The 27140-nt window shown below is 43.5% G+C and overlaps 1 protein-coding gene across 4 annotated transcripts; it reads right to left on the minus strand.

Annotated features, from left to right (window-relative positions):
* Positions 1-1465: 1465 nt before the first annotated feature.
* On the minus strand, positions 1466-27140 carry CTU1 (cytosolic thiouridylase subunit 1). Of its 4 annotated transcripts, XM_075327087.1 has the most exons (5): positions 27054-27140; positions 16182-18883; positions 7685-7751; positions 5493-5989; positions 1466-2845 (listed from the first exon to the last, which is right to left on the minus strand). In XM_075327087.1, exons 2-5 carry the CDS (start codon positions 16297-16299, stop codon positions 2316-2318), a joined length of 1212 nt encoding a protein of 403 aa, XP_075183202.1. In that variant the 5' UTR covers positions 16300-18883; positions 27054-27140; the 3' UTR covers positions 1466-2315. The 4 variants fall into 4 exon arrangements, with proteins under 4 accessions (XP_075183202.1, XP_075183205.1, XP_075183206.1 ...); XM_075327090.1 differs by lacking the exon at positions 7685-7751; XM_075327091.1 differs by lacking the exons at positions 7685-7751; positions 16182-18883 and having other exon boundaries at positions 27054-27132.

The following is a 27140-nucleotide window of genomic DNA, read 5'->3' on the forward strand; positions in this document are numbered from 1 at the left end:
TGTAAAAGAATATAACTACTATAATACTGCCCCCTATGTACGAGAATATAACTACTATAATACTGCCCCTATGTACAAGAATATAACTACTATAATACTGCCCCTATGTACAAGAATATAACTACTATAATACTGCTCCTATGTACAAGAATATAACTACTATAATACTGCCCCTATGTACAAGAATATAACTACTATAATACTGCCCCTATGTACAAGAATATAACTACTATAATACTGCCCCCTATGTCCAAGAATATAACTGCTATAATACTGCCCCCGATGTACAAGTATATAACTACTATAATACTGCCCCCTATGTACAAGAATATAACTACTATAATACTGCCCCCTATATACAAGAATATAACTACTATAATACTGCCCCTATGTACAAGAATATAACTACTATAATGCTGCCCCCTATGTACAAGAATATAACTAATACTGCCCCCTATGTACAAGAATATAACTACTATAATACTGCCCCTATGTACAAGAATATAACTACTATAATACTGCTCCCTATGTACAAGAATATAACTACTATAATACTGCCTCCTATGTACAAGAATATAACTACTATAATACTGCCCCTATGTACAAGAATATAACTACTATAATACTGCCCCCCTATGTACAGGAATATAACTACTATAATACTGCCTCCTATGTACAAGAATATAACTACTATAATACTGCCCCCTATGTACAAGAATATAACTACTATAATACTGCTCCTATATACAAGAATATAACTACTATAATACTGACCCTATGTACAAGAATATAACTACTATAATACTGCTCCCTATGTACAAGAATATAACTACTATAATACTGCTCCCTATGTACAAGAATATAACTACTATAATACTGCCCCTATGTACAAGAATATAACTACTATAATACTGCCCCCCTATGTACAGGAATATAACTACTATAATACTGCCTCCTATGTACAAGAATATAACTACTATAATACTGCCCCCTATGTACAAGAATATAACTACTATAATACTGCTCCTATATACAAGAATATAACTACTATAATACTGCTCCTATGTACAAGAATATAACTACTATAATGCTGCCCCTATGTACAAGAATATAACTACTATAATACTGCCCCTATGTACAAGAATATAACTACTATAATACTGCTCCTATGTACAAGAATATAACTACTATAATACTGCCCCTATGTACAAGAATATAACTACTATAATACTGCTCCTATGTATAAGAATATAACTACTATAATACTGCCCCCTATGTACAAGAATATAACTGCTATAATACTGCCCCTATGTACAAGAATATAACTACTATAATACTTAATGCATAAATAGACACCTGGGCATTACCTTTCTCCTCGTCAGGGTTATCTCCCTGCATTTTCCAATCTTCCGCTGTTGTGATTCCTGATAAGAATTGCATGGCAATTTTCACACATTGTTACGGATTTATCACAGGCTGTGTATAGTATTGCAGTATTTTTTTTTTTATTGCAGCAAAAAACTAAAGAAAGGTTAGGAATATGACCTGTAAAACAAATGAACAGAGCGACATGTAACGGATGGGTCTCCGGTCTGTATACAGGGACATAGAACACGTTAATCTAAATAGAATGTTAACAGAAATGTAAACATTTCCTTAAAGAAACAGTACACTTTTAAAGACTCGTGTAAATTTGCTTTCCTATACAAAGACGCTCATCATAGGGGACCGAACACAGAAGATAAGATCAGTAGGCAGCCTGCTTGCTGACGGTCTCCTCTTAGTAAAAAGTGATCCAAGGGGTGAATGGTGACCGAAAAACCAAAAGGAAACAAACTTCTGCACGAGGATCGATCTGTTACGCAAGCGATTTTAGTCTTATATCTTTGGTGATAGCCTACAGGGATTTTATTTTTTCTTAAAGGGGTGGTCTAGGAGGAGACAAAACATGCCTTAAACCCCAAAAGGGAAAAAAAAAAAAAAAAGATAAAAAAAAAAATAAAAACAGCAACACAGTGCCACCCCTGTCCACAGTTTGTGTCTGGTATTACAGCTCAGTACTGTTTGCCTCAATGGAGTTGAGCTGCAATACCAGACATGACCTGTAGGTGGAGCTCCTGTCAATAAAAAAAAAAAAAAAAAACCTCCACCTACAGGTTGTGTGTGGTATTGTCCCTGAACTCCATTGAGGCAAACAGGGTTGAGCTGCAATTCCAGACACAACCTGCGGACAGGGGTGGCGCTGTTTGGGTTTTTTTTTTTTTAATAAGCAGCACAACCCCTTTAAGATGGACAAAAAAAAATAAAAGGGATCCTCAGAAGTCGGCCACTTTCAGCCTCCGGGTTTCGGCGTCGCTCAGCGGCTCCTGCGCCAGCAGTTTGTGGTGGAGTTTGTGGTGCTTGCCGATGCCCAGTTTGGGGAGGCCTCGGTTCAGGCCCTCCAGGAGGACGCACGCCTTGCACAGGCCCTGGCTGGAGATGTAGCCGCACCGGGTGCAGGTCCCCTGGAACGGCATCCGCACGTCTTCCCTCACCGACAGGTTCTCCCCGGAGTGGATGATGTCCATGATGGCGCTGGGCCGTAAAGCCTCCAGCTCCTTCAGGAAGGCGCGGGCGTGGCCCCGGTAGGCGTTGGGGGAGTAGATGCATTCGGTGGAAAAATAGTCCAGCTTTTTGAAGTAGGCGTACAGCACGATCTCCTTCTCGTAGGCGTATTTCAGGGGCTTGCAGCGCGGGATGGCGCCTTCACTGCCGGTGGTGATCGCCGTGCAGCGCCGTAAACGGGCAATGTCCCCTCGAAGGAAATTCATCAGGACGGTTTCTGCAATGTCATCTGCATTATGACCTGTGAGAAAAAGGTGACAGTAAGTCTGTGTAGTCTGGAGAGGCAGTCTATTGTACTGCACAGGAAGCCCTGTTTGCTGAACATCTCCCTCTTTATCTCACTGTAGGGCTTGATTTGCAAATTGGTTTTTTTTCACTGTTTAAGTGAGAAAGACCTTAAACAAGTCTGTGTAGTGTGTAAAGGCAGACTACTCTACAGCAGATGTCACTTTGAGCTGAGAAAAGGGTAATAAAAAGTCTGTATATTGTGCAGAGGCAGTCTACTGTATAGCAGATGTCACTCTGAGCAGATAGAATGGTCATAAAACAAGTCTGTGTAATATGTAAAGGAAGTTTACTGTACAACAGATGTCACTCTGAGGAGAAAAGGGTCATAAAACAAGTCTGTGTAGTATGTAGAGGCAGTCTACTGTACAGAAGATGTTTTATGACTATTGTCTGCTCAGAGTGACAAGTCTGTATAGTATGTAGAGGCAGTCTACTGTACAGCAGATGTTTTTTGATTATTGTCTGCTCAGAGTGACAAGTCTGTATAGTATGTAGAGGCAGTCTACTGTACAGCAGATGTTTTTTGATTATTGTCTGCTCAGAGTGACAAGTCTGTATAGTATGTAGAGGCAGTCTACTGTATAGCAGATGTCACCCAAGAGAAGAAAAGGATGTGCGCATCTGAATTTGTGTAGCCTTTTCTCTTCCCTATTGATAATGGCCTTCTGCACAAGAGGCTGCACTCCCATTTATAATTATTAAGTGGCTGTGCACCCCCTACTTCTTTAAATAATTAGAGAAGAAAAGGGTCATAAAACAAGTCCGTGAGGCAGTCTACAGTACAGCAGATGTCACTTTGAGCAGACAATAGTCATAAAACAAATCTGTGTAGTATGTAGAGGCAGTCTACTGTATAGCAGATGTCACACGCAGGACAAAAGGGTCATAAAACAAGTCTGTGTAGTATGTAAAGGCAGTCTACTGTATAGCAGATGTCACACAGAGGAGAATAGGCTCATAAAACAAGTCTGTGTCACACATACAGGCAGTGTACAGTACAGCAGAGAGAATATATGTAACAGGCTACAGGTAGCTCTAAAGATAAGTCACCCTGAGCCGATAGAAAGGTCATAAAACAAGTCTGTGTCACGTGTAGAATAACAAAACGAAAAAGCATGCAAACAATGAATGCAAGAATATAGATATGCATTACTGCTTAAGGAAAATTGAGATATTTAGCATAAAAAATGGCCATTTCTATATCTGCCCAGTAGCCACGTCATGGCATATCAGATATACTAAAAACCTACTCTGAACTGAAGCCTTTCTCTGAATTACAAACCTCCTGTGTATGGGCGAGTAGGAACCTGCTACTGACCAATAAAATCACTTGTGACTAATGGGGGAGGGGTGCACGGTCAGAGGGCATAACTCCATAATCTAGACGAAAAGACTGACGGCATTCCCAAAATGCAGCATACAAAAATGGCCATTTCTATATCTGCCCAGTAGCCACGTCAAGGCATAGGTTCCCAGTATCGAGATGTGCCTTGACGTGGCTACTGGGCAGATATAAAAATGGCCATTTGTGTATGCTAAATATCTCATTTTTTCTTAGATTGCCTTAATCAGTAATGTATATCTATAGTCTTGCATTCATTGTTTGCATGCTTTAGCATTTAAGAGTGCAGCTATCTTTTTTTGTTATTATATGTCATGTTTGGTTTTGCACCTGTTCAGACTGCATTTTGGGAGTGCCATCAGTGTTTTTGTCTGTGTCACACATAGAGGCAGTCTACTCTACAGCAGATGTGAACATGAGCAGAGAAAAGGGTCATAAAACAAGTCTGTGTAGTAAGTAGAGGCAGTCTATAGAACAGCAGATGTCACCCTGAGCAGACACAATGGATGTAAAAGAAGTCTGTGTAGTAAGTAGAGGCAGTCTACTGTACAGCAGATGTCACCCTGAGCTGACAGATTGAATATAAAAGAAGTCTGTGTAATATGTAGAGGCAGTCTACTGTACAGCAGATGTCACCATGAGCCAATAGAAAGGACATACATACTCATAGCAGGGATACTAAGGGGAACATGTCAGAGTAGGACGGATTGTCAGAGTCAGGATTACAATGACTGATAACACAATAGGCAATGTCACAGCTCACCTTCTCCCCCTCCCTTCACAATGGCCTTTGCACACGCTCATTAGAAGCTTCAGCATAAAAGAGTAGATCAGCGTCATTGCACTGCGCCTAATTTACGTGTGCATTTCATGAAACTGGAAGAAGGAGTCTAAAAACAGCCCCAGTGGCCGGTGAGGGAACTGCAAGTCTTCTAATCCTTCATAAAATCTGACCCCCTCCCCCGGGATAGGACTTGCGGAATTTCCACCAATCAGCTGATTGGTCACCGGCGTTCCTTCTAATACCACAGAGTGCAGCGCCGCACATCTTGTAGTGGCCGTCTTGGTACTGCGGCTTAGATTTGTTCACTTGTGCAAGACTGAGCTACAGCACTAACGACGGCACTTCAAACCGTGCGGAGCGGCGCCTGTGAACCCTCAAGGAAACGCTCCGCTCTCCTCCATGGTCCCTTAAATCAGCTGTTTGCTTCACTTTGTGAGAGGCATCTTATGAGGTGGCACCCGAAATGCTACTAACCTGTGCAGATCTTGTCGACCTCCAGCATCATGGCGCCCCGGTCCAATGCTTGCCGTCTGAAGACCCCACAAAACGTGCAGTTGTTCTTCAGCCCCACTTGCTGGACGATCTGGTCCATGGTCCATCCATACAGCTCCTGGTAGGACACAATCTTCAAGGGCAGCTCGTACTGAAGCTGGTTCCTTTTCACCGTCTCCAAGGAGTCGTCTCTGTATCCTGAGATCCCCTCGTCCACGGAGATCAGAATGAGGTCTAAGCCATAATTGTAGCGGCTGTTCAGGACCTTTAAGACGTGGGCGAGGACCGTTGAGTCTTTCCCGCCCGAAGCCCCAATGCCGACCTTCTCCCCCGGCTGAAAGAGCTTGGCGGATACAATGGTATGGTGGACCTCCTCCTCGAAAGCATGAAAGAAGCAGTCCTTACACACTGAATGGCCGGTCTTGGGTCTCCGTAAGACGGCGCGTCGGGTCTCACAACTACTGCAATTCACGGGCATCCTGTCGGAAAGGAAAGTGGGTCAAGAAATCATCACCAGGAACATCCTCTGGAAATGTAATGGACCACAGAGAATACATGTGTGCAGAAAAGAGCGAGGCGAGGGACACATGGGAGTCTAAAAGGGGAAGCCAAAGTAGAAGATGTGGCACCACTCGGAACGTATATGACTTAGAGCGAACCGATTCGCAGGACCCTGATCCAGAGGCCGAGCCAGAGCCCTGAAAAGGACTTCTTCCAATTAGCTGACCTGGCACAACACCATGTACATGCCATGCCACACCGATGACATTGCCCAAGGCCTACTAATCAGAAGAGCCAAGGATAACGGCAGGTAGAAGGTTCACAAGGCTCCCATCCGGTGGCTATGGGATACTGATGAGACCTGCAAACCGCTTGACTAGTTATCACCTATCCAAAAGAAGTCCATGGCCACCGGACTGGAGCCCGGCAAACTACTTCCTATCTGCCGATACCCTCTACACCTCTTTTGATTTGAAGGTCCACCAAGATCACGGCTACAACTTGACAAGTCAGAGGTGGCGCCAGGAATGCTGACAGGTTGAAGGAAGTTCGACCGCCATGGACCACAGTTGTAGCCACTGAACCAGGATCCCAATTATTTTGATCATTTCTACCCTCCACCAATCGCTGGAACATGCGGGAAAGTATCGGAGGTAGGAGAGGCGTGTCGGAACAGTTCTGGATGGGTTGAAGATCAACGCTGGACAGAAGATGGTAAGGAACTGGAAGGACACAACCCCCCGAGGCGCACGTCTCTGGCAGCTCCACTCTTCAAGAGCTTAAACATCTGTGGGTGATTGGTGGAGAAATGCGTTTTCAGTGCCAGATCTCGTCCGCTCTGGCTGCGTTCTCCCGACAGCACTAATGCATGGCAGACCTCGCAAAACAAGTGCATGCTGCCGAGAAGACGGTCCCGTAAAGCCTGCCGGTAGGCAGAGGACCGGGGACGGCTTTGGTTCTGCCTATCTAACAGGGAGCTTGAGGTGGTGACAGGGGGTCCTGATGAAGTAGCCGGGACGGTCGTAGTTTGCCGTACAGGCTCATCATCATCATCATCATCATCATCATCTGAAGAAGAGATGAACGCCCCGGCTCTTTTAGAAGCAGCTCGTCTTCCACCAACAAAACCTGAGGTCAGTGCGGCAAACATCGGCTTAGGGCCGCAGTACCCCAATGTTACGGCTTTCTCATAGACCTCCTGCCTGGACATGCCGTGCCGCCTCTCCAGGTGAGCAAGGAGACAGGTGGTGCCGACCTTGCCCGGATTAATGCCCCTTCGTACCTGGGTGCGGCACAGCTTACAAGTGACCACGAGCTCACGTTGTATATTGGAGGATCCACCCGGGACCCCAAAGAAGCACCAGGCAGGTGACCCAAAGCCGTAGTGAGCAGTGGTCACTCGCTCGAGGTCCACGGTGGGTGTAGCTGAGCGCATCTGACCCTCCCCCGAAACATCATACGGGGGTGTGTGAACCTCGATCTGGATTTGTATTGCCGTTTCTGGAGTGGAGCTGCCGCCAGTCTGGGAAGGGCAAGCAGTGGTGTCAGCATATCCATCCGCCATCGGAAGCAGTGACATAGCGGAGGCCAAAAATGGGAGAACGGGACACAACTGATAGCGGGGGTCCTCCGTGGCTCTCAGATATGTGAGATCTCCAGAGTCTCTGTCCAACCTGATCCTACACGATGGATCTCCTGACAGCACTGAGCCTCTGCCCTCCGACCGGAGAAGGATCCACCCTGAAACAGAAGCAACAAGATCTTCAGTGTCGCCCCCGGAACTCCGTCCCGACAAACATTTTTTTTTTTTTATTACCCCACTTCCTGACATGAGACGTGGTCTGTGTTATACAGCCGGCGTCCGCCTCGAAGAGCAGCGATCACAGGTTAGCTCTGGTAACCTTTCATGGTGGTTGTGTCCTATCCTGATGAGGACAGTGCCAACTATGGTCTATCTCACTAACCGTGTCCCCATTGTGGGTCCTCCCGACGTGTTTCGTCCACACATTCGAATATAGCGATGTGGGTCCCAAATATTGGAAAGCCAAACGATTATACAGCGGTTGTGCGAGTCACATAAACCCCCTCTGGGCGACAGCGCCGTGCAACGGCCGGATGGGGTCTGCACACGGTGGTGCCACGTAATACCTTATGTTCTGAGGTAATTAGCGCCTCTCATCATTTCCTGAGCACACGCTAATTATGTCAGGGGTCAGGTGACATTAAAATGCTCTCTCATTGGAGCGTAGCTATTAACCCTATCCTGCCTAGACTGTATACACAACCCAATAGACTGTTGCCATGGAAACCGCAATCTCTTCTTAGGCCGCCGTTACAGACATAAGAGTCCCCCTGCCCTCTCACTCTCCATTACTATCTGATTGTACTGTGCCGCTATCACCGATGCAGATACTGCGCGGGATTCCGGCCTTAGGTTAAATCGGCGGTGTCCTGGGACAAGGCGTACAGAGGATACGCTCTGCCCATGTCAGTGCTCGCGGGGAAACATCCACAATCAGCGCACTACGCATGTACGGCGGCCATATTGCTGTAGCCTGGCGGTTGTCAAGGAAATGTCTCACAGGGATAATGGTGGCCCATATCTGTATTAAGTAATATATATACTAGTTCTGTATCATTATGGACTATAAGATCCCATTTGGGGTCGGGTTACACCTCTCCCCTTCCTCCTTCTTCCCCTTCTCACACATGGTAGGCCTCAATCAGCCACATACTGTGAGGTTTCCTTGACAACCACCAAGCAACAGCAATATGGCTGCCGTATACACACAGTGCACAGATTCTGGATGTACTTCCCCACAAGCACAGACATTGGCAGAGCGTCTCCTCTGTACACATTGTGCCAATGATGGAATCCCACCAATGACAGCGGCACAGTACAATCAGATAGTAATGGAGGGTGAGGGGGCTGTGAGGGCATGTAATGTCTATGGCGGAAATCACCGTCAAGAACTGCAGGAAAAACACAGACGCCCGATGGAATGAACGAGCGCCGCAGATTTCTACGTGGACCCATCTCCGGGGGCGTCCGGGCTGCAGAACCCTGCACTGTACAAGGTAGGAAACAATCGCAAAGAACGTTCCGGATGCACGGACGACAAGACGTTGCTTCTTTAAAGGGCCAGAACTTTTTTTTTTTATCTGGGTAAGGACTTGGGTTTTTTATGGCGGAACAAGCAGTAGTTTTGATTGGTGCCATTACCATATAATGTACAGAGAAATGGAGAAAAAAAATCCAACTATAATGAAAGGATACAAATTAAAAAAAAAATAAAAATGCAACAATGCCATTATTTTGGGGGTTACATTTTTAACAGTGGTTATTGTGCGGTGAAGATGACCTGATACCATAATTGCACCGACCTTGACAATTGTGACAACCAAACTTGTAGAGAGTTTGTTAATATATATTTATATAAATAGGACAGAAAAAATAATCTGAACTTAAATTGTATGTTATTACTATTAGTGATTATAATACCAGTAATAAAACAATAAAAACATACAATTAAAAATTAACAAAAAAATAACAATAAAATGTATTAATGATCTAACATAATAGTAGAGATAAAATAAAAATAAAATAGGTAAAATATTAATATAACACAACTAATAACAGAAAATAATATATTACTATTAATAACAATAAAACTTAATAAATAGTAGAAATATATATAGATTTTATTAGTCCTATATTTAGTTTTAATTATTTTTATATTTCATTATTCTTACTATTAGTATGTTCTTACTAGTAGTAGTAGTAGTAATAGTAGTAGTAGTAGTAGTAATAACATAATAACCAGTAATAAAACATTCAGGCTATGTTCGCACGTTGCGTTTTTTTCCGCGTTTCTGCAGCGTTTTTAGCAGCAGCGTTTTTGCGCTAAAACGCATGCGTTTTTGATTGCCAGCAAAGTCTATGGGAAAAGCAGAAATCCTGTCTGCACTTTGCTTTTTTTTCAGCAGCGTTTAATTTCCATATTTGTGGTCAAAAACCATGCTGAAAAAGAAGCAGCATGTCAGTTGTTTTTGCCATTTCTGCAGCGTTTCCTTAACATTGGAGTCAATGAGAAATGGCAAAACGCAACCAAAATCACAATTCCTGCGTTTTTCATGCTTTTTACCTGCTTTTCCTCTGCGTTTTTGGCTCCAAAAACGCATGCTTTTCTGGACAAAAATTAATGGGTTCTAATGTTCCTTTACACACACACAATAACCGAAAATTTAAATGTTAAAAAATTATAAACTTCACATATTTTTCTGATAAAATGTGCATAACCACTATTATTTCATTAAAATTGATAATTTCCCATATAGTTTTATTAAAAGTTAATTTTATACTTTTTTTCTCTTTTTTCATTCTTTTTGACTATTTCAACTTTATTTCTCAGTGTCTTGATCTACAAAACGCATCTGCAGAAACGCAGGTGAAAACGCAGGTAAAAAGCGCTAAAAACGCGGTAAAAACGCGGTAAAAACGCATGCGTTTTTAGCGCTAAAAAATTGTCAAAAGCCATTTGGTCAAAAACCAAGGGAAGGAAAACGTGCAGAATAAACTGCAGGTACTCCGACGCAACGTGCGAACATAGCCTAAAAAAGTAAAATTAAATATTAATAACAAAAATATAATAATAATAATAATTTTTTGTATTTTATTTTGTTCATATTTTTATGGATGTTATGTATTACTGTTTATTATTATAGTATTTATTAGTGGTAATCAATAAGAAAAATTGCAATTAAACTAAAGACTAATAAAATCTAATATATATCTCTACTATTTTGTTAGATTATTAATACGTATTATTATTATTATATTTTTGATATAAATATTTAATTTTACTTTTTTAAATGTTTTATTACTGATTATATTATTAATACTACTAGTAATAATATACTAATAATAGTAAGAATAATAAAATATAAAAATAATGAATCTAAATACAAGACTAATACAATCTAATATATTGAATAGTAGTAATAATATATTATTTTTTTGCTATATTAATTTTGTTATATTAATATTTAATTTTACTTTAATGTTTTATTACTGGTATAAAATTATTACTACTGCTAGTAATAACATACTAATAATAGTAAGAATAATAAAATATAAAAATAATTAAACTAAATAAAGGACTAATAAAATCTAATATATATTTCTACTATTAGATTATTAAGTTTTATTGTTATTAATACTAATATTTTCTGTTCTTGAGTTAGATTTAATTTGACCTATTTATTTTTATTTTATCTCTACTATGTTAGATCATTAATAAGTGTTATTATTATTATTATTAATAACAATAAAACGTATTAACGATCTAACAGAATAGTAGAGATAAAATAAAAATAAATAAATAGGTAAAATTAAATATTAATATAACACAATAACAGAAATTACTATTAACAATAAAACTAAATAATCTAACAGTAGAAATATATATTAGATTTTATTAGTCCTATATTTAGTTTAATTATTTTTATATTTTATTATTCTTACTATTATTAGTATGTTATTACTAGTAGTAGTAATAACATAATAACCAGTAATAAAACATTAAGTAAAATTTAATATTAATATAACAAACAATAATATTATTATTACTATTCAATATATTAGATTGTATTAGTCTTATATTTAGATTAATTATTTTTATATTTTATTGTTCTTACTATTATTAGTATATTATAGTAGTATTAATAATATAATATTAATAATATAATTATATATATATATATATATATTATATTATATTATATATATATTATATATATATATATATATATATATATATATAGCCAGTAATAAAACATTAAAAATTAAAATTAAATATTGATATAAAAATAATAAAACGTATTAATAATCTAACAAAATAGTAGAGACTTATTAGATTTTATTAGTCTTATATTTAGTTTAATTGTAATTTTTCTTAGTATTTATTAGTGGTAATTAATATAATAATAAACAGTAATACATAACATCCATAAAAATATGAACAAAATAAAAAATAATAATAATAATAATAATAATAATAATAATGTTGGTTCCTGCCGCTCAACGCTCTTATTTCCTGTGGATGGAGCGGTGTGAGGACATTTTCAGGAATGAGCCATTTAAGGCCGGTTACTGTTACATTTTTGGAAATTGCAGATTTTTTTTTTTTGTCGGCCGCACTTTCACCCCCCAAAAAATCAGAAGCGATCGAAATGTTGTATGTGCTCCAAAATGGTAGGAGGTATGAACTGCAGCTAAAAAAAAAAAAAAGCTATTACCCCGCTCCAATGAAAAAAATCCAATTTTTTTATGTTCTAAAATAACATTTTTTATTTAAAAAAAAAAAAAAAAAAAGAAGAAGATGCAAGGTTTGTCATTGCAGTAAAGGCAGCGGCCGGTATCACATTCCCAGGTCAGATTTACCGCACAATGAACGCGGCCTAAAAGACAGTCGAAAACAACGGCGGTGCGCTTTTTTTTATTTGCATTTTTTTCACAATTTGGATATTTTGTCTCCATTTCTCAGTAAATACAATGGCCTCATGTGGCTGCGGGGACAGGGACATAAGTTATGGATCAAGCAAAATTGGAAGGACAAAAAATAAAAAAGCTGCAATAGGAAGCGGTTAAGGGAGCGTTTCACCCTTTTTGGCGTCTGCATTGTCACCACTAATCCTGGTGCCATCGGAATTATTGCACGGATATATAACGTGTAGATTTGGGGGATCTGCGCTCTGATGAGGCTGGTGTACGATGGAGCCGCCCTTTAAATGCCTTTTCATTGTCACAGTCAGACTGACAGCTCAGCAGTGACTCCCCCTCCCCCAGCACCCTAATAATAGAGGTGCTGCCCCTGCCCCTGCCCCGCTCCCCTCACCTTCCTGCTTCTCTCTGGTCGCTTCTCTCCCAGCAGCGTGTAACTCCCCAGCACGATTTTCTCCGGTTCAGCCCTAAAATCGTATGTAAAACTACAACTCCCGGCAGCCTCCGCGCACCTGTCAGCATTCCGCACCATGTATGTGGGATGCCGGGAAATGTAGTTCTAAATGCGCAGCACATCCCGGACATTGCAACGGGTGACGTCATCATGACACCACAACCACATGATACCAAAGCAGCTATTATCTCTAAGAGGCGACAAAAGTAGTCGCCAGCACAATGGAGTATTGTGCTGTATATAAAGTATTCCTCTCCGTTCCTTTTTATTTTGTGCTATTGTGTAATTAGCAATTAAATTATGGGTGTAATTCCGTATTCGGACACTAGAGGTCAGTAGAGAACAGGAAACAATTATTAAATATTTGATATTATATTATTATATTAGTATTATTACTATTAAATATTATTATTAAATATTTATTATTGTTAATAAAAAAGTAATCTATAAATAACTAAAACAATAATAATAATAATAATTATAATAATAATAAAAAATAATAATAATAATATGCCAAAAATGACAAATATTCAAGGAGTGACACCATAATATATTTTTGTATTGTAAATAACATTGATTATCACTTATTAGAATTAACATTATAATTAATATTATTTACAATACAAAATATATTATAGTACCACTCTTTGAATATTGACATTTTTTGGGCATTATTATTATTATTATTTTTATTAATAATAATAATAATAATAATAATAATAATAATGTCAACCAAATGTCAAGAATATTCAAGGAGTGACACCATAATATATTTTGTATTGGAAATAACATTAATTATAATAATAAATAATGTTAATTCTAATAAATGATAATTAATATTATTGTTATTTACAATACAAAAATATATTATGGTTTCATTCATTGAATATTTGTCATTTTTTTTGCATATTTTTGTTTTAGTTTTGTTATTTATTTATAAATGACATTATTATATTGTTATTATTTAATAATTTATTAAATTTAAAAAAATCTATTTTTAATCCGTATCTTCTGGATTTGTCATTACATTAGCTATTAGAGGATTGTGTCCCCCCCCCCCATGCCATTGGTTTTCAGAGGGCGCTCATAATGGGAAGAGCCTCTGATTAACCCCCTCGACGCTGCGCTCTGTAGTGACCGCGGCACCTAAGTGGTTTCAGCAGAAATCCCGACTTTGAAAGACAAGATAAAAAGGGGACTTAATTTTTCTTTTATGCTACTCAGAAGTCTTGGCGCCCCGCACAAGTGTCCCACTGCCTCTCTACAGCCAGTCATGTGACCTGAGAGAGGACATGGCGGTTGGGGACTGATGGGTGCAGCGGGGATCCGCCGGCTCCCTGCTCCACCATTGTCCTCAGCTGTATCTGTGCCGTGAGGACGTGGCCTCAACCTCCAGGGACAGCGGGACCTGAGCAACTGGGTGCTATGATTTTAGAGATGGAGGGGGAGAATTGTGCCGCCATATAATGAACTCTGTTTAAAAAAAAAAAAAAAAAATTGCGGAAAATTGATGGTTTTGTTTGTTTTATTTTTTGGTCTTGGATTTTTTTTGTGCATTTTACAGTGATTCAAAATTAAAATTCATTCTACAAACCCCCCCCCCCCCCCCGGACCTCGTGTGACGTTGTCGTGTGAAATGTAACGAAAAAGTTCTGCCTCTTGGAAGAAGAAAACAACGAAAGTGCGAAAATTAAGATTGGGGTTAAAGGGATCCGTTCTTCAGTGCGTGTGACCCGGACGATCTGGGTCGCAGCGGCCGCCATATTGTGATATCGGGGGAAGGTTCTACAGTCTCGGGAATCTCAACAGTTTCATGTCGCTGTGAGGTCTGAAAACTCCCAAACCATATTGTGAAAGCGAAGTGTTCGGCCGCGACGTTAGGCACAGTGCTGACGACTCCGGGTTCTGCACCTTTTAGCTCCGCTCTGAGACCCCTTTCACACGGACCAGAGACTCATACACACGCATACTGATTAAAATTACTGGGGTTGTTCACACCTTCGTATTCCCCCGCGCCGTGTCTCCATGCGAACCACCTGCGTATCCATGTGACTCGCATAGAGACAAGTCTGTTTTTTCGGCAGCTCAGCCAAGATAAAGCAGACAGCTGGGGGCTGTTATTATTAGGCTGGGAAGAACCAAGGTTATTTGGCCCTTCCCAGCCTAAAAATAGCAGCCTGCAGCCACCCCAGAAGTGGCACATAAATCAGATGCTCCAGTTCTGGTGCTGTACCCGGCTCTTCCCATTTCCCTGGTGTGGTAGAAACTAACTATCTATTTATTATTTTTCTGGCTTTCCAAATCTTTTACATATAAAAAAAAACATTTATTTTCAATATCATGCGGGTTTTTTCTAGTACTGGTCACATAGATTTCAAACTGACAGCACACAGATGTAAAAAACGAACCGTGCCACACGTGCGTTTTTTCCCATGGATGTGTGAACGGCGCCTGATTCTGCGTCACAAAAGGCAAATCACACAACCAGCAATCCAAGTTTTTGTAACTAATGTGTTCTACTGAGCAAAGGGGCTGAATACTTATGACCGTGTGTTCTACTGAGCAAAGGGGCTCAATACTTATGACCATGTGTTCTACTGAGCAAAGGGGCTCAATACTTATGACCATGTGTTCTACTGAGCAAAGGGGCTCAATACTTATGACCGTGTGTTCTACTGAGCAAAGGGGCTCAATACTTATGACCGTGTGTTCTACTGAGCAAAGGGGATCAATACTTATGACCATGTGTTCTACTGAGCAAAGGGGCTCAATACTTATGACCATGTGTTCTACTGAGCAAAGGGGCTCAATACTTATGACCATGTGTTCTACTGAGCAAAGGGGCTCAATACTTATGACCACGTGTTATACTGAACAAAGGGGCTGAATACTTATGACCATGGGAGATTTCAGTTTTTCTTGTTTAAAAAATTTGCAAAAATGTCTACATTTCTGTCAAGATGGGTGCAGAGTGCACATTAATGAGAATTTACCAAATGGCTGCAACGAAACAAAGAGTGAAGGGGTCTGAATACTTTTCGTACCGACTGTATATAAGGGGGTCTATATACATAGGCAATTGGGTGATAATTCTGTATTTGGGGGTCCCATTACTCAGCTGTTTGCCAAGAGACAGAAGCCGTAAGAAGAAACATGAAGGCAGCTTCACATTGTGTTGGGCATCTTATCAGGTGGCATCCGAAATGCTACTAACCTGTGCAGCTCTCGTCGACCCCCAGCATCATGGCGCCCCGGTCCAGTGTTTGCCGTACGAATATCCCACAAAACGGGCAGCTGTTCTTCAGCCTCACTTGCTGGACGATCTGATCCATGGTCCATCTGTATCTGGTAGGTCACGATGGTCAAGAGCAGCTCGTACTAATGCCGGTTCTATTTCACCGTCTCCAAGACGTTGTCTCTGTATCCAGAGATCCCTTCGTCCATGGAGATCTGAATGAGGTCTTAGCCGTAATTGTAGCGGGCATTCTAGAACTTGAAGAGTCTTTCCCACCCAAAGCTCCAATGATGACCTGCTCCCCCCCAGTGAAAGAGCTTGGCTGATACAATGGTATGGTGGACCTCCTTCTCGAAAGCATGGAAGAAGCAGTCCTTACACACTGAATGGCCGGTCTTGGGTCACCGTTAGATGGAACACCGGGTCTCACAACTACTGTAATTCATGTCCATCCTGGCAGAAAGGAAAGCAACTCAAAAATTCATCACCTGGAATGTCCTCTGGAAGTATAACGGACTCTACTTAGGACAACGTTGTACCGCCAAAGTGAGTTGTGGCCGAGAACCATAGAAAATACATGTGTGCAGAAAATAACGAAGTGAGGGACACATGGGGGGGGGTCTAAAAGGTGAATCCAAAGTAGAAGATGTGGTTCCGCTTTGAACGTATACGACTTATCACTAGAGAGGAGCAAACCGATTTGTAGGACCCCGATTCAGTGGTTCAACAGGAGACCTGCAAACCACCTCCTACCTGCTGGCACTTCTTATTAGCTGCCCTGGTACAACGCCATGCACATATCACACCAATGACATTGCCCAAGACCTACTAATCAAAAGAGCCAAGGATGCTGGTGGGTAGGAAGTTCATAAGGCTCCCTTCAGGTGGCAACAAGATACTGATGAGGCCTCTAAATCTGGGTCCTGTAAATCGCATGTCTAGCTATCACCTATCCAAAGGAAGTCCATGGCCACCGGAGTGGAGCCCGGCAAACTTCATCCAACATCCCCAGGGTCTCTTTAGATTTGCAGGTCAACCAAGGTAGGTTGGTTGCCGGTAGGTTGGAGCAGGTCCGACAGCCATGGGCCAATGTTGTGGCTGCTTGACCAGGATCTCAATTATCATTTTGATCATTTCTATCCTCCACTGATCGCTAGGACGGCGGATCCTGACTGCAGTAGCCTGTGCTCTATCCGGTGGTGGTGCACACACGCGTGGTGTGTGGTCGCTGCTGTTGAGGTCAGAGTGTTGCGATCTCGCATTTCTCCCCTTCCCTAATTTCTGTTAGTAATAAATTAATGAAAATGCATCTGAACGTTTATGGGATGAGCCGGGACACGGCCGATCCTCATCATCGCATTCGCAACCAATGCAGGTTCTGTACAGAAGGAAATCAGGGGTCTCGCCCCGTCGTCAGCTCTCGGAGGGCGACTCAAGTCTCCAGTGCTGGACTTGAGTTGTTCAAGAGGAAAAATGTAAAAATAAAGGAACGGAAAATCTTCCAGATAAGAGTTAAATCTTTGTAGAAGAGAAGATCCGACCGGCAGCAGATGAGGGTGGAAGGGTTGTCCATGTGTGGGAAGTATCGGAGGTAGGAGAGGAGTGTTGGAACAGTTCTGAATGGGTTGAAGATCAACGCTGGATAGAAGACGGTAAAGAACTGGAAGGACACAACCCCCCGAGGCGCACGTCTCTGGCGGCTCCGCTCTTCAAGAGCTTAAACATCTGTGGGTGATTGGTGGAGAAATGCGTTTCCAGGGCCAGATCGCGACCGCTCTGGCTGCGTTCTCCCGACAGCACTAATGCATGGCAGACCTCGCAAAACAAGTGCATGCTGCCGAGAAGACGGTCCCGTAGAGCCTGCCGGTAGGCAGATGATCGGGAACGGCTTTGGTTCTGCCTTTCTGACTGGGAGCTGGAGGTGGCGGCGGGGGGTCCCGATGAAGTAGCCGGGGCGGTCGTGGTTTGCCGTACAGACTTGTCCTCGTCGTCATCATCTGAAGAAGAGATGAACGCCCCGGATCTTTTAGAAGCAGCTCGTCTTCCACCGACAAAATCCGAGGCCAGGGCAGCAAACATCGGCTTGGGGCCACAGTAGCCCAACATCACGGCTTTCTCGTAGACCTCCTGCCTGGTCATGCCATGCCGCCTCTCCAGGTGGGTAAGAAGACAGGTGGTGCCGACCTTGCCCGGATTAATGCCCCTTCGTACCTGGGCGCGACACAGCTTACAAGTGACTACAAGCTCACGCTGTATATTGGGGGATCCACCGGGGACCCCAAAGAAGCACCAGGCAGGTGACCCAAAGGCGTAGTGAGCAGTGGTCACTCTCTCGAGGTCCACGGTGGGTGTAGCCGAGCGCGTCTGTCCCTCCTCTGAAACAGAGCTGACGTCATATGGGGGGCTGTAATCCTCGATCAAGATTTGTATTTCCGTCTCTGCAGTGGAGCTTCCGCCAGTCTGGGAAGGGCAAGCAGTGGTGTCAGCATAGCCTTCCTCCATCGGAACCAGGGACATAGCGGGGGCCAAAGAGGGGAGAACGGGACACGACTGATAGTGGGGGGCTCCGTCTGCGGCTCTCAGATATGCAAGATCTCCAGAGTCTCTATCCAAACTGATCCTACACGATGGATCTCCTGACAGCACTGAGCCTCTGCCCTCCGACCGGAGAAGGATCCACCCTGAAACAGAAGCAACAAGATCTTCAGTGTCGCCCCCAGAACTCCGCTCCGACAAACATCTTACAGGATACGGCCAACTTTGCAACCAATTTTTTTTATTAATTACTCCACTTCCCAACTCAAGATGTGAGCTGTGTTATACAGCCGGCGTCCGCCTCGAAGAGTAAGCTCTGGTGCCGCAATCCCTGACAGCAGCACTTTTGTAAAAAGTAGCTGCTGCCACTTTGTGCATACAGCTCTTATGCAGACCAATGTGTCTCCAAAGGGCCAAACAAAAACTAATCCTGCAGTCGAGCTCTTATATGTAGGGGAAGACGAGAGGGAGCGAGACTGCGGGATCAGACTACGCGGGATCAGACTACGCGGGATCAGACTACGCGGGATCAGACTACGCGGGATCAGACTACGCGGGATCAGACTACGCGGGATCAGACTACGCGGGATCAGACTACGCGGGATCAGACTACGCGGGATCAGACTACGCGGGATCAGACTACGCGGGATCAGACTACGCGGGATCAGACTACGCGGGATCAGACTACGCGGGATCAGACTACGCGGGATCAGACTACGCGGGATGGTAGAGTAGGACCTTTAGATGAATGTTTTACAAGAAAATTTGTCCATTGGAAAAAAGTTCCAATTGCGGACATTACCTTTAAAGGACTGCAGTCAAAGGAAAGCGGGAGCAGTACTGTCCCCATACTCATGCCAAACACAAAGACGCCTGATGAACGTGTGCCATGGATTTCTACATGAACCCATCTCCGGGGGTGTGATGGTGTGATATTGTGTAGGTTCGTATTTTAGGAGTGATGTGCTGTCCATTCTATGTATTATTTGTCCTGTTGGCAGGTTAATAACCCCCTGCAGTGCTTCTGTCCCTAGGTGTGGGGGAGGGGGCCTGGAACCCACCCAAACTCTCTGTTTACCTGGCTGGGAAGGACAAGAGACAAGCAGGAAGATTCATCCTCTGGGGGAGAAGCTGCAGCTACAGGCAGCACTCCAGAGAGCAACTGAAAAACCCCGATTGCCCTGGAAAATGACTGCTGGAGGATTGTGACTGATCCCCGCGACATTTATCCCATTACTGTACTATTTTACCCTCTGTGTGGTGGATTATTTGATGGACCTTCTGACTTGCTTGGAATAAACGTTCTTTGGATTGTTCAATCATCTCTCGCTCTGTTGATTGTGTGATATGGGAGAAGGACCCCGTGACAGGGGGGATCCTGGCTGAAGACCCCTTTAAATGTGGCATTAAAAAAAAACACCCCAATTACCAGGTAGGAAAAGAACGTTCCGGATACATGGACGACGAGACGCCGCAAGGACTTTTAGCGGGACGAGTTGTAATTTTCATATGACGCCGTTCACATTACCATATAATGTAAAAAAGTTCTAAGTGCATTGCAAGGGTAAAACAAAAAATGCAATGCTGCCTTTATATTTTGGGTTTCATTTTAAAGGTGTCCATTGTATGGTAAAAATGGCCCAATAACATGATTGTCCAGGTCGGTGCGATTATGGCGCCACCAAACTTGTAGAGGCTTTTTTTTTAAAATTCTCTAATAATGCCGCTCTTAGTCTGCAATTAGTGTAGGGTGAGCTCCTGGAGTAGGGATCCAGTATTAGAGGCATGTAGGCAGGGATTGTAGACTTACACAGCTGTAGGTGGCCGCGGATCACCACTATTGAAGCCAGAACAGTGCGAGCAGGTTGTGGGCTGGATGGTAGATAATGCTTACTGTTTCCGACCACCACCCTGTCTTCCGCACAGTCCAGTCGGACTAGTGAAGAGTCAGGACCACATAATCCTTACCCTGATCCTCCTTCCTCCCACCATGGCAAGTGTCAGGAGACAAGTGACGCCTCACTTGAACTCTCTGAGGAGCTCTTTACCTTTCCATGTACGGCTTCTTCTGATCTCTCAACCTACATGTTTCAAGAGGCACATGGGATCATGCGTGGGGATGCCCAAATATCTGAACAGCCACGGTCAGAAGGCAACGGTGGAGAACAAGAAGTACTGTCTCGAGAGGTGGATGATGATGAGGCACAATCACTGGCAAGTCAGATAAAGTCCAGAAGTGAGGAGGAGGAACAAAGTGCAGAAGTGGAAGACGAGGTGGTGGACGATGAGGTCACTGACCAAACATGTGGGGCCCATTATTCTGTATGGAGGGCTATGTGGGGACATTATTCTGTACGGAGGACTATGTGGGGCCCATTATTCTGTATGGAGGGCTATGTGGGGCCCATTATTCTGTATGGAGGACTATGTGGTGCCCATTATTCTGTACGGAGGACTATGTGGGGCCCATTATTCTGTATGGAGGGCTATGTGGGGCCCATTATTCTGTATGGAGGACTATGTGGGGCCCATTATTCTGTATGGAGGGCTATGTGGGGCCCATTATTCTGTATGGAGGGCTATGTGGTGCCCATTATTCTGTACGGAGGACTATGTGGGTCCATTATTCTGTATGGAGGGCTATGTGGTGCCCATTATTCTGTACGGAGGACTATGTGGGGCCCATTATTCTGTACGGAGGACTATGTGGGGCCCATTATTCTGTATGGAGGGCTATGTGGGGCCCATTATTCTGTATGGAGGACTATGTGGGGCCATTATTCTGTATGGAGGGCTATGTGGGGTCCATTATTCTGTATGGAGGGCTATGTGGTGCCCATTATTCTGTACGGAGGACTATGTGGGGCCCATTATTCTGTACGGAGGACTATGTGGGGCCCATTATTCTGTATGGAGGGCTATGTGGGGCCCATTATTCTGTATGGAGGACTATGTGGGGCCAATTATTCTGTATGGAGGGCTATGTGGGGCCATTATTCTGTATGGAGGGCTATGTCTGGTCCATTATTCTGTATGGAGGGCTATGTGCGGCCCATTATTCTGTATGGAGGGCTATGTGGGGACATTATTCTGTATGGAGGGCTATGTGGGGACATTATTCTGTATGGAGGGCTATGTGGGGCCCATTATTCTGTATGGAGGGCTATGTGGGGCCATTATTCTGTATGGAGGGCTATGTGGGGCCCATTATTCTGTATGGAGGGCTATGTGGGGCCATTATTCTGTATGGAGGGCTATGTCTGGTCCATTATTCTGTATGGAGGGCTATGTGGGGACATTATTCTGTATGGAGGGCTATGTGGGGACATTATTCTGTATGGAGGGCTATGTGGGGCCCATTATTCTGTATGGAGGGCTATGTGGTGCCCATTATTCTGTATGGAGGGCTATGTGGGACACATTATTCTGTATGGAGGGCTATGTGGGGGACATTATTCTGTATGGAGGGCTATGTGGGGGACATTATTCTGTATGGAGGGCTATGTGGGGCCATTATTCTGTATGGAGGACTATGTGGGGCCATTATTCTGTATGGAGGACTATGTGGGGCCCGTTATTCTGTATGGAGGGCTATGTGGGGCCATTATTCTGTATGGAGGGCTATGTGGGGCCATTATTCTGTATGGAGGGCTATGTGGGGCCATTATTCTGTATGGAGGGTTATGTGGGGCTCATTATTCTGTATGGAGGGCTATGTGGGGCCATTATTCTGTATGGAGGGCTATGTGGGGCCATTATTCTGTATGGAGGGTTATGTGGGGCTTATTATTCTGTATGGAGGGTTATGTGGTGCCCATTATTCTGTATGGAGGGCTATGTGGGGCCATTATTCTGTATGGAGGGTTATGTGGGGCTTATTATTCTGTATGGAAGGTTATGTGGGGCCCATTATTCTGTATGGAGGGCTATGTGGGGCCCATTATTCTGTATGGAGGACTATGTGGGCACATTATTCTGTATGGAGGGCTATGTGGGGTCATTATTCTGTATGGAGGGCTATGTGGGGCCCATTATTCTGTATGGAGGACAATGTGGGGCTCATTATTCTGTATGGCGGACTATGTGGAGCACATTATTCTGTATGGAGGGCTATGTGGGGCTTATTATTCTGTATGGAGGGTTATGTGGGGCCCATTATTCTGTATGGAGGGCTATGTGGGGCCCATTATTCTGTATGGAGGGCTATGTGGGGCCCATTATTCTGTATGGAGGGCTATGTGGGGCCCATTATTCTGTATGGAGGGCTATGTGGGGCCATTATTCTGTATGGAGGGCTATGTGGGCCCATTATTCTGTATGGAGGGCTATGTGGGGCCATTATTCTGTATGGAGGGCTATGTGGGGCACATTATTCTGTATGGAGGGCTATGTCTGGCCCATTATTCTGTATGGAGGACAATGTGGGGCTCATTATTCTGTATGGCGGACTATGTGGAGCACATTATTCTGTATGGAGGGCTATGTGGGGCCCATTATTCTGTATGGAGGGCTATGTGGGGCCCATTATTCTGTATGGAGGGCTATGTGGAGCACATTATTCTGTATGGAGGGCTATGTGGAGCCATTATTCTGTATGGAGGGCTATGTGGGGCCCATTATTCTGTATGGAGGGCTATGTGGGGCCATTATTCTGTATGGAGGGCTATGTGGGCCCATTATTCTGTATGGAGGACTATGTGGGGCTATTATTCTGTATGGAGGGCTATGTGGGGCCCATTATTCTGTATGGAGGACTATGTGGGGCCATTATTCTGTATGGAGGGCTATGTGGGGCACATTATTCTGTACGGAGGGCTATGTGGGGCCATTATTCTGTATGGAGGGCTATGTGGGGCCATTATTCTGTATGGAGGGCTATGTGGGGCCATTATTCTGTATGGAGGGTTATGTGGGGCTTATTATTCTGTATGGAGGGTTATGTGGTGCCCATTATTCTGTATGGAGGGCTATGTGGGGCCATTATTCTGTATGGAGGGTTATGTGGGGCTTATTATTCTGTATGGAAGGTTATGTGGGGCCCATTATTCTGTATGGAGGGCTATGTGGGGCCCATTATTCTGTATGGAGGGCTATGTGGGGTCATTATTCTGTATGGAGGGCTATGTGGGGCCCATTATTCTGTATGGAGGACAATGTGGGGCTCATTATTCTGTATGGCGGACTATGTGGAGCACATTATTCTGTATGGAGGGCTATGTGGGGCTTATTATTCTGTATGGAGGGTTATGTGGGGCCCATTATTCTGTATGGAGGGCTATGTGGGGCCCATTATTCTGTATGGAGGGCTATGTGGGGCCCATTATTCTGTATGGAGGGCTATGTGGGGCCCATTATTCTGTATGGAGGGCTATGTGGGCCCATTATTCTGTATGGAGGGCTATGTGGGCCCATTATTCTGTATGGAGGGCTATGTGGGCCCATTATTCTGTATGGAGGGCTATGTGGGGCCATTATTCTGTATGGAGGGCTATGTGGGGCCATTATTCTGTATGGAGGGCTATGTGGGGCACATTATTCTGTATGGAGGGCTATGTCTGGCCCATTATTCTGTATGGAGGACAATGTGGGGCTCATTATTCTGTATGGCGGACTATGTGGAGCACATTATTCTGTATGGAGGGCTATGTGGGGCCCATTATTCTGTATGGAGGGCTATGTGGGGCCCATTATTCTGTATGGAGGGCTATGTGGGGCCCATTATTCTGTATGGAGGGCTATGTGGGGCCCATTATTCTGTATGGAGGGCTATGTGGGGCCATTATTCTGTATGGAGGGCTATGTGGGCCCATTATTCTGTATGGAGGACTATGTGGGGCTATTATTCTGTATGGAGGGCTATGTGGGGCCCATTATTCTGTATGGAGGACTATGTGGGGCCATTATTCTGTATGGAGGGCTATGTGGGGCACATTATTCTGTACGGAGGGCTATGTGGGGCCATTATTCTGTATGGAGGGCTATGTGGGCACATTATTCTGTATGGAGGGCTATGTGGGGCACATTATTCTGTACGGAGGACTATGTGGGGCCATTATTCTGTATGGAGGGCTATGTGGGGCCCATTATTCTGTATGGAGGGCTATGTGGGGCCCATTATTCTGTATGGAGGGCTATGTGGGGCCATTATTCTGTACGGAGGGCTATGTGGGGCACATTATTCTGTACGGAGGGCTATGTGGGGCACATTATTCTGTACGGAGGGCTATGTGGGGTACATTATTCTGTATGGAGGGCTATGTGGAGCTCATTATTCTGTATGGAGGGCTATGTGGGGCACATTATTCTGTATGGAGGGCTATATGGGGCCCATTATTCTGTATGGAGGGCTATGTGGGGCCATTATTCTGTATGGAGGGCTATGTGGGGCACATTATTCTGTATGGAGGGCTATGTGGGGCACATTATTCTGTACGGAGGGCTATGTGGGGCACATTATTCTGTACGGAGGGCTATGTGAGGCCCATTACTCTGTACGGAGGGCTATGTGGGGTGTATTATTCTGTATGGAGGGTGTGATATTGTTGGTTGTATATCATTTTGTGTAGGTTCGTATTTTAGGCGTGATGCTCTGTCCATTCTGCGTATTCCTTGTGTGTACATTGTCCTGTTTGCAGGTTAATCACCCCCTGCAGGACTTTTGTTCCTAAGTCTGGGGGAGGGGGGGCCTGGGATCCACCTAAACTCTCTGTTTACCTGGTGCATTATTTTTAGTCTGGCTGAGAAAGACAAGAGAGAAGGAGTAAGATTGATCCTCTGAGAGAGAAGCTGACACCCCAGAGAGACTGTGAGAAACCCCGATTTCCCTGGAAAAGGACTGCTGGAAGATTGTAACTAACCTCCTGGGACATTTATGCCATTACTGGACTATTTTACCCTCTGGGTGGTGGATTATTTTTATAGACCTTCTGACTTGCTTGGAATAAATGTTCTTTGGATCGACCCTGGAGTCAGATGAGTCCAGGCGTCTTCCCCATACCATTTCATTAATTTCCAGGCCAGCTCCCCATTCCTCTCAGATCTTCTTCGAGTGTCTGCAAGAAAAATGCTCTAGTTTCCCGTTGACTTCCATTATACTCATTACTCAAGACAAGAACCAGAGTGGTTTAGTGCTCGCTCATCACTAATAATAATAATAATAATAATATTATATTATATTTTAATATTCTTATTTTTTATTATATTTACTATTAGTATTTTATTATTAGTAATAAATAATAAAATAATAATAATCAAATAAAAATAATATAAAAAATGAGAATTTACCATAAAAAGAAAAAGAAAAAATATAACAAAAAATACAAATAAATAATAGAACAACAAAAATATACATAATAAAAAAAAAAAAAAAAAAGAAATATAAATAATAACAACAATGTTGGTTTCTGGCGCTCGACGCTCTTATTTCCCGTGGATGGAGCGTTGTGAGGACATTTTTGTTGGTGGCAGCGTCAGGAATGAACTGATAGGCTATGTGTGCACGTTGCGTAAATACATGCAGTTACGCTGTGCTTTGTAGCGCAGCGTAACTGCATGCGTCCTGCGTCCCCTGCACAGTCTATGGAGATTGTGCAGGGGCCGTGCGCACGTGGCGTTTTAGAGCGCAGCGCTTCGGCTTCTGCCGAAGCGCTGCGTTCTAGAAGTGACATGTCACTTCTTAGTGCGCTTGGCCGGCAGCTCCTGCTCTGTCTATGGCAGGAGCTGCAGGCAGAGCGCATGGAATCGGCTTTTTTTTTTTTTCACTACGGACATTTCTGCAGCGATTTAAAGCGCACGTGTGCTCTTCAGATCGCTGCAGAAATTTCTGCAGGGCTAGTACGCAACGTGCGCACATAGCCTTACACGCAGGTGACTGTTAAACTTTTGGAACCTGCAATTTTTTTATTTTTTTATGGCCGCAATTTTTTTTTTTAAATCACAAGCGATTGAAATGTTGTATGTGCCCCAAAATGATAGAGGTATAATCTGCAGCTCAAAAAAAAACCCCTACAAGCCCTGACCCCGCACCACCAATCAACAAAGCTTCGAAAATGGGATGCGGTTAAAGGGGCGGTCACCAGCTGCAGCGATTCACACTTTTTGGCGTCTGCATTTTTACCACAAATCCCAGTACCATCAGAATTATTGTACGGATATATAATGTGGATATTTGGGGGGATTTGCGCTGTAATGGTACCAATGTATGATGGAGCTGCCCTTTAAATACCTCTTCATTGTCACAGTCAGACTGACAGCTCAGCAGTGACTCCCCCTCCCCCTAATAATGGGGGTGCTGCCCCTGCCCCACTCCCCTCTCACCTTCCTGTTCTTCTCTCCGGCCGCTTCTCTCCCAACATGTAACCCCCAACCAAGCACGATTTTCTCCGGTTTAGCCCTAAAATCGTA

This window comes from Anomaloglossus baeobatrachus, chromosome 11 (assembly GCF_048569485.1).
Source record: "Anomaloglossus baeobatrachus isolate aAnoBae1 chromosome 11, aAnoBae1.hap1, whole genome shotgun sequence".
Classification (NCBI taxonomy): domain Eukaryota; kingdom Metazoa; phylum Chordata; class Amphibia; order Anura; family Aromobatidae; genus Anomaloglossus; species Anomaloglossus baeobatrachus.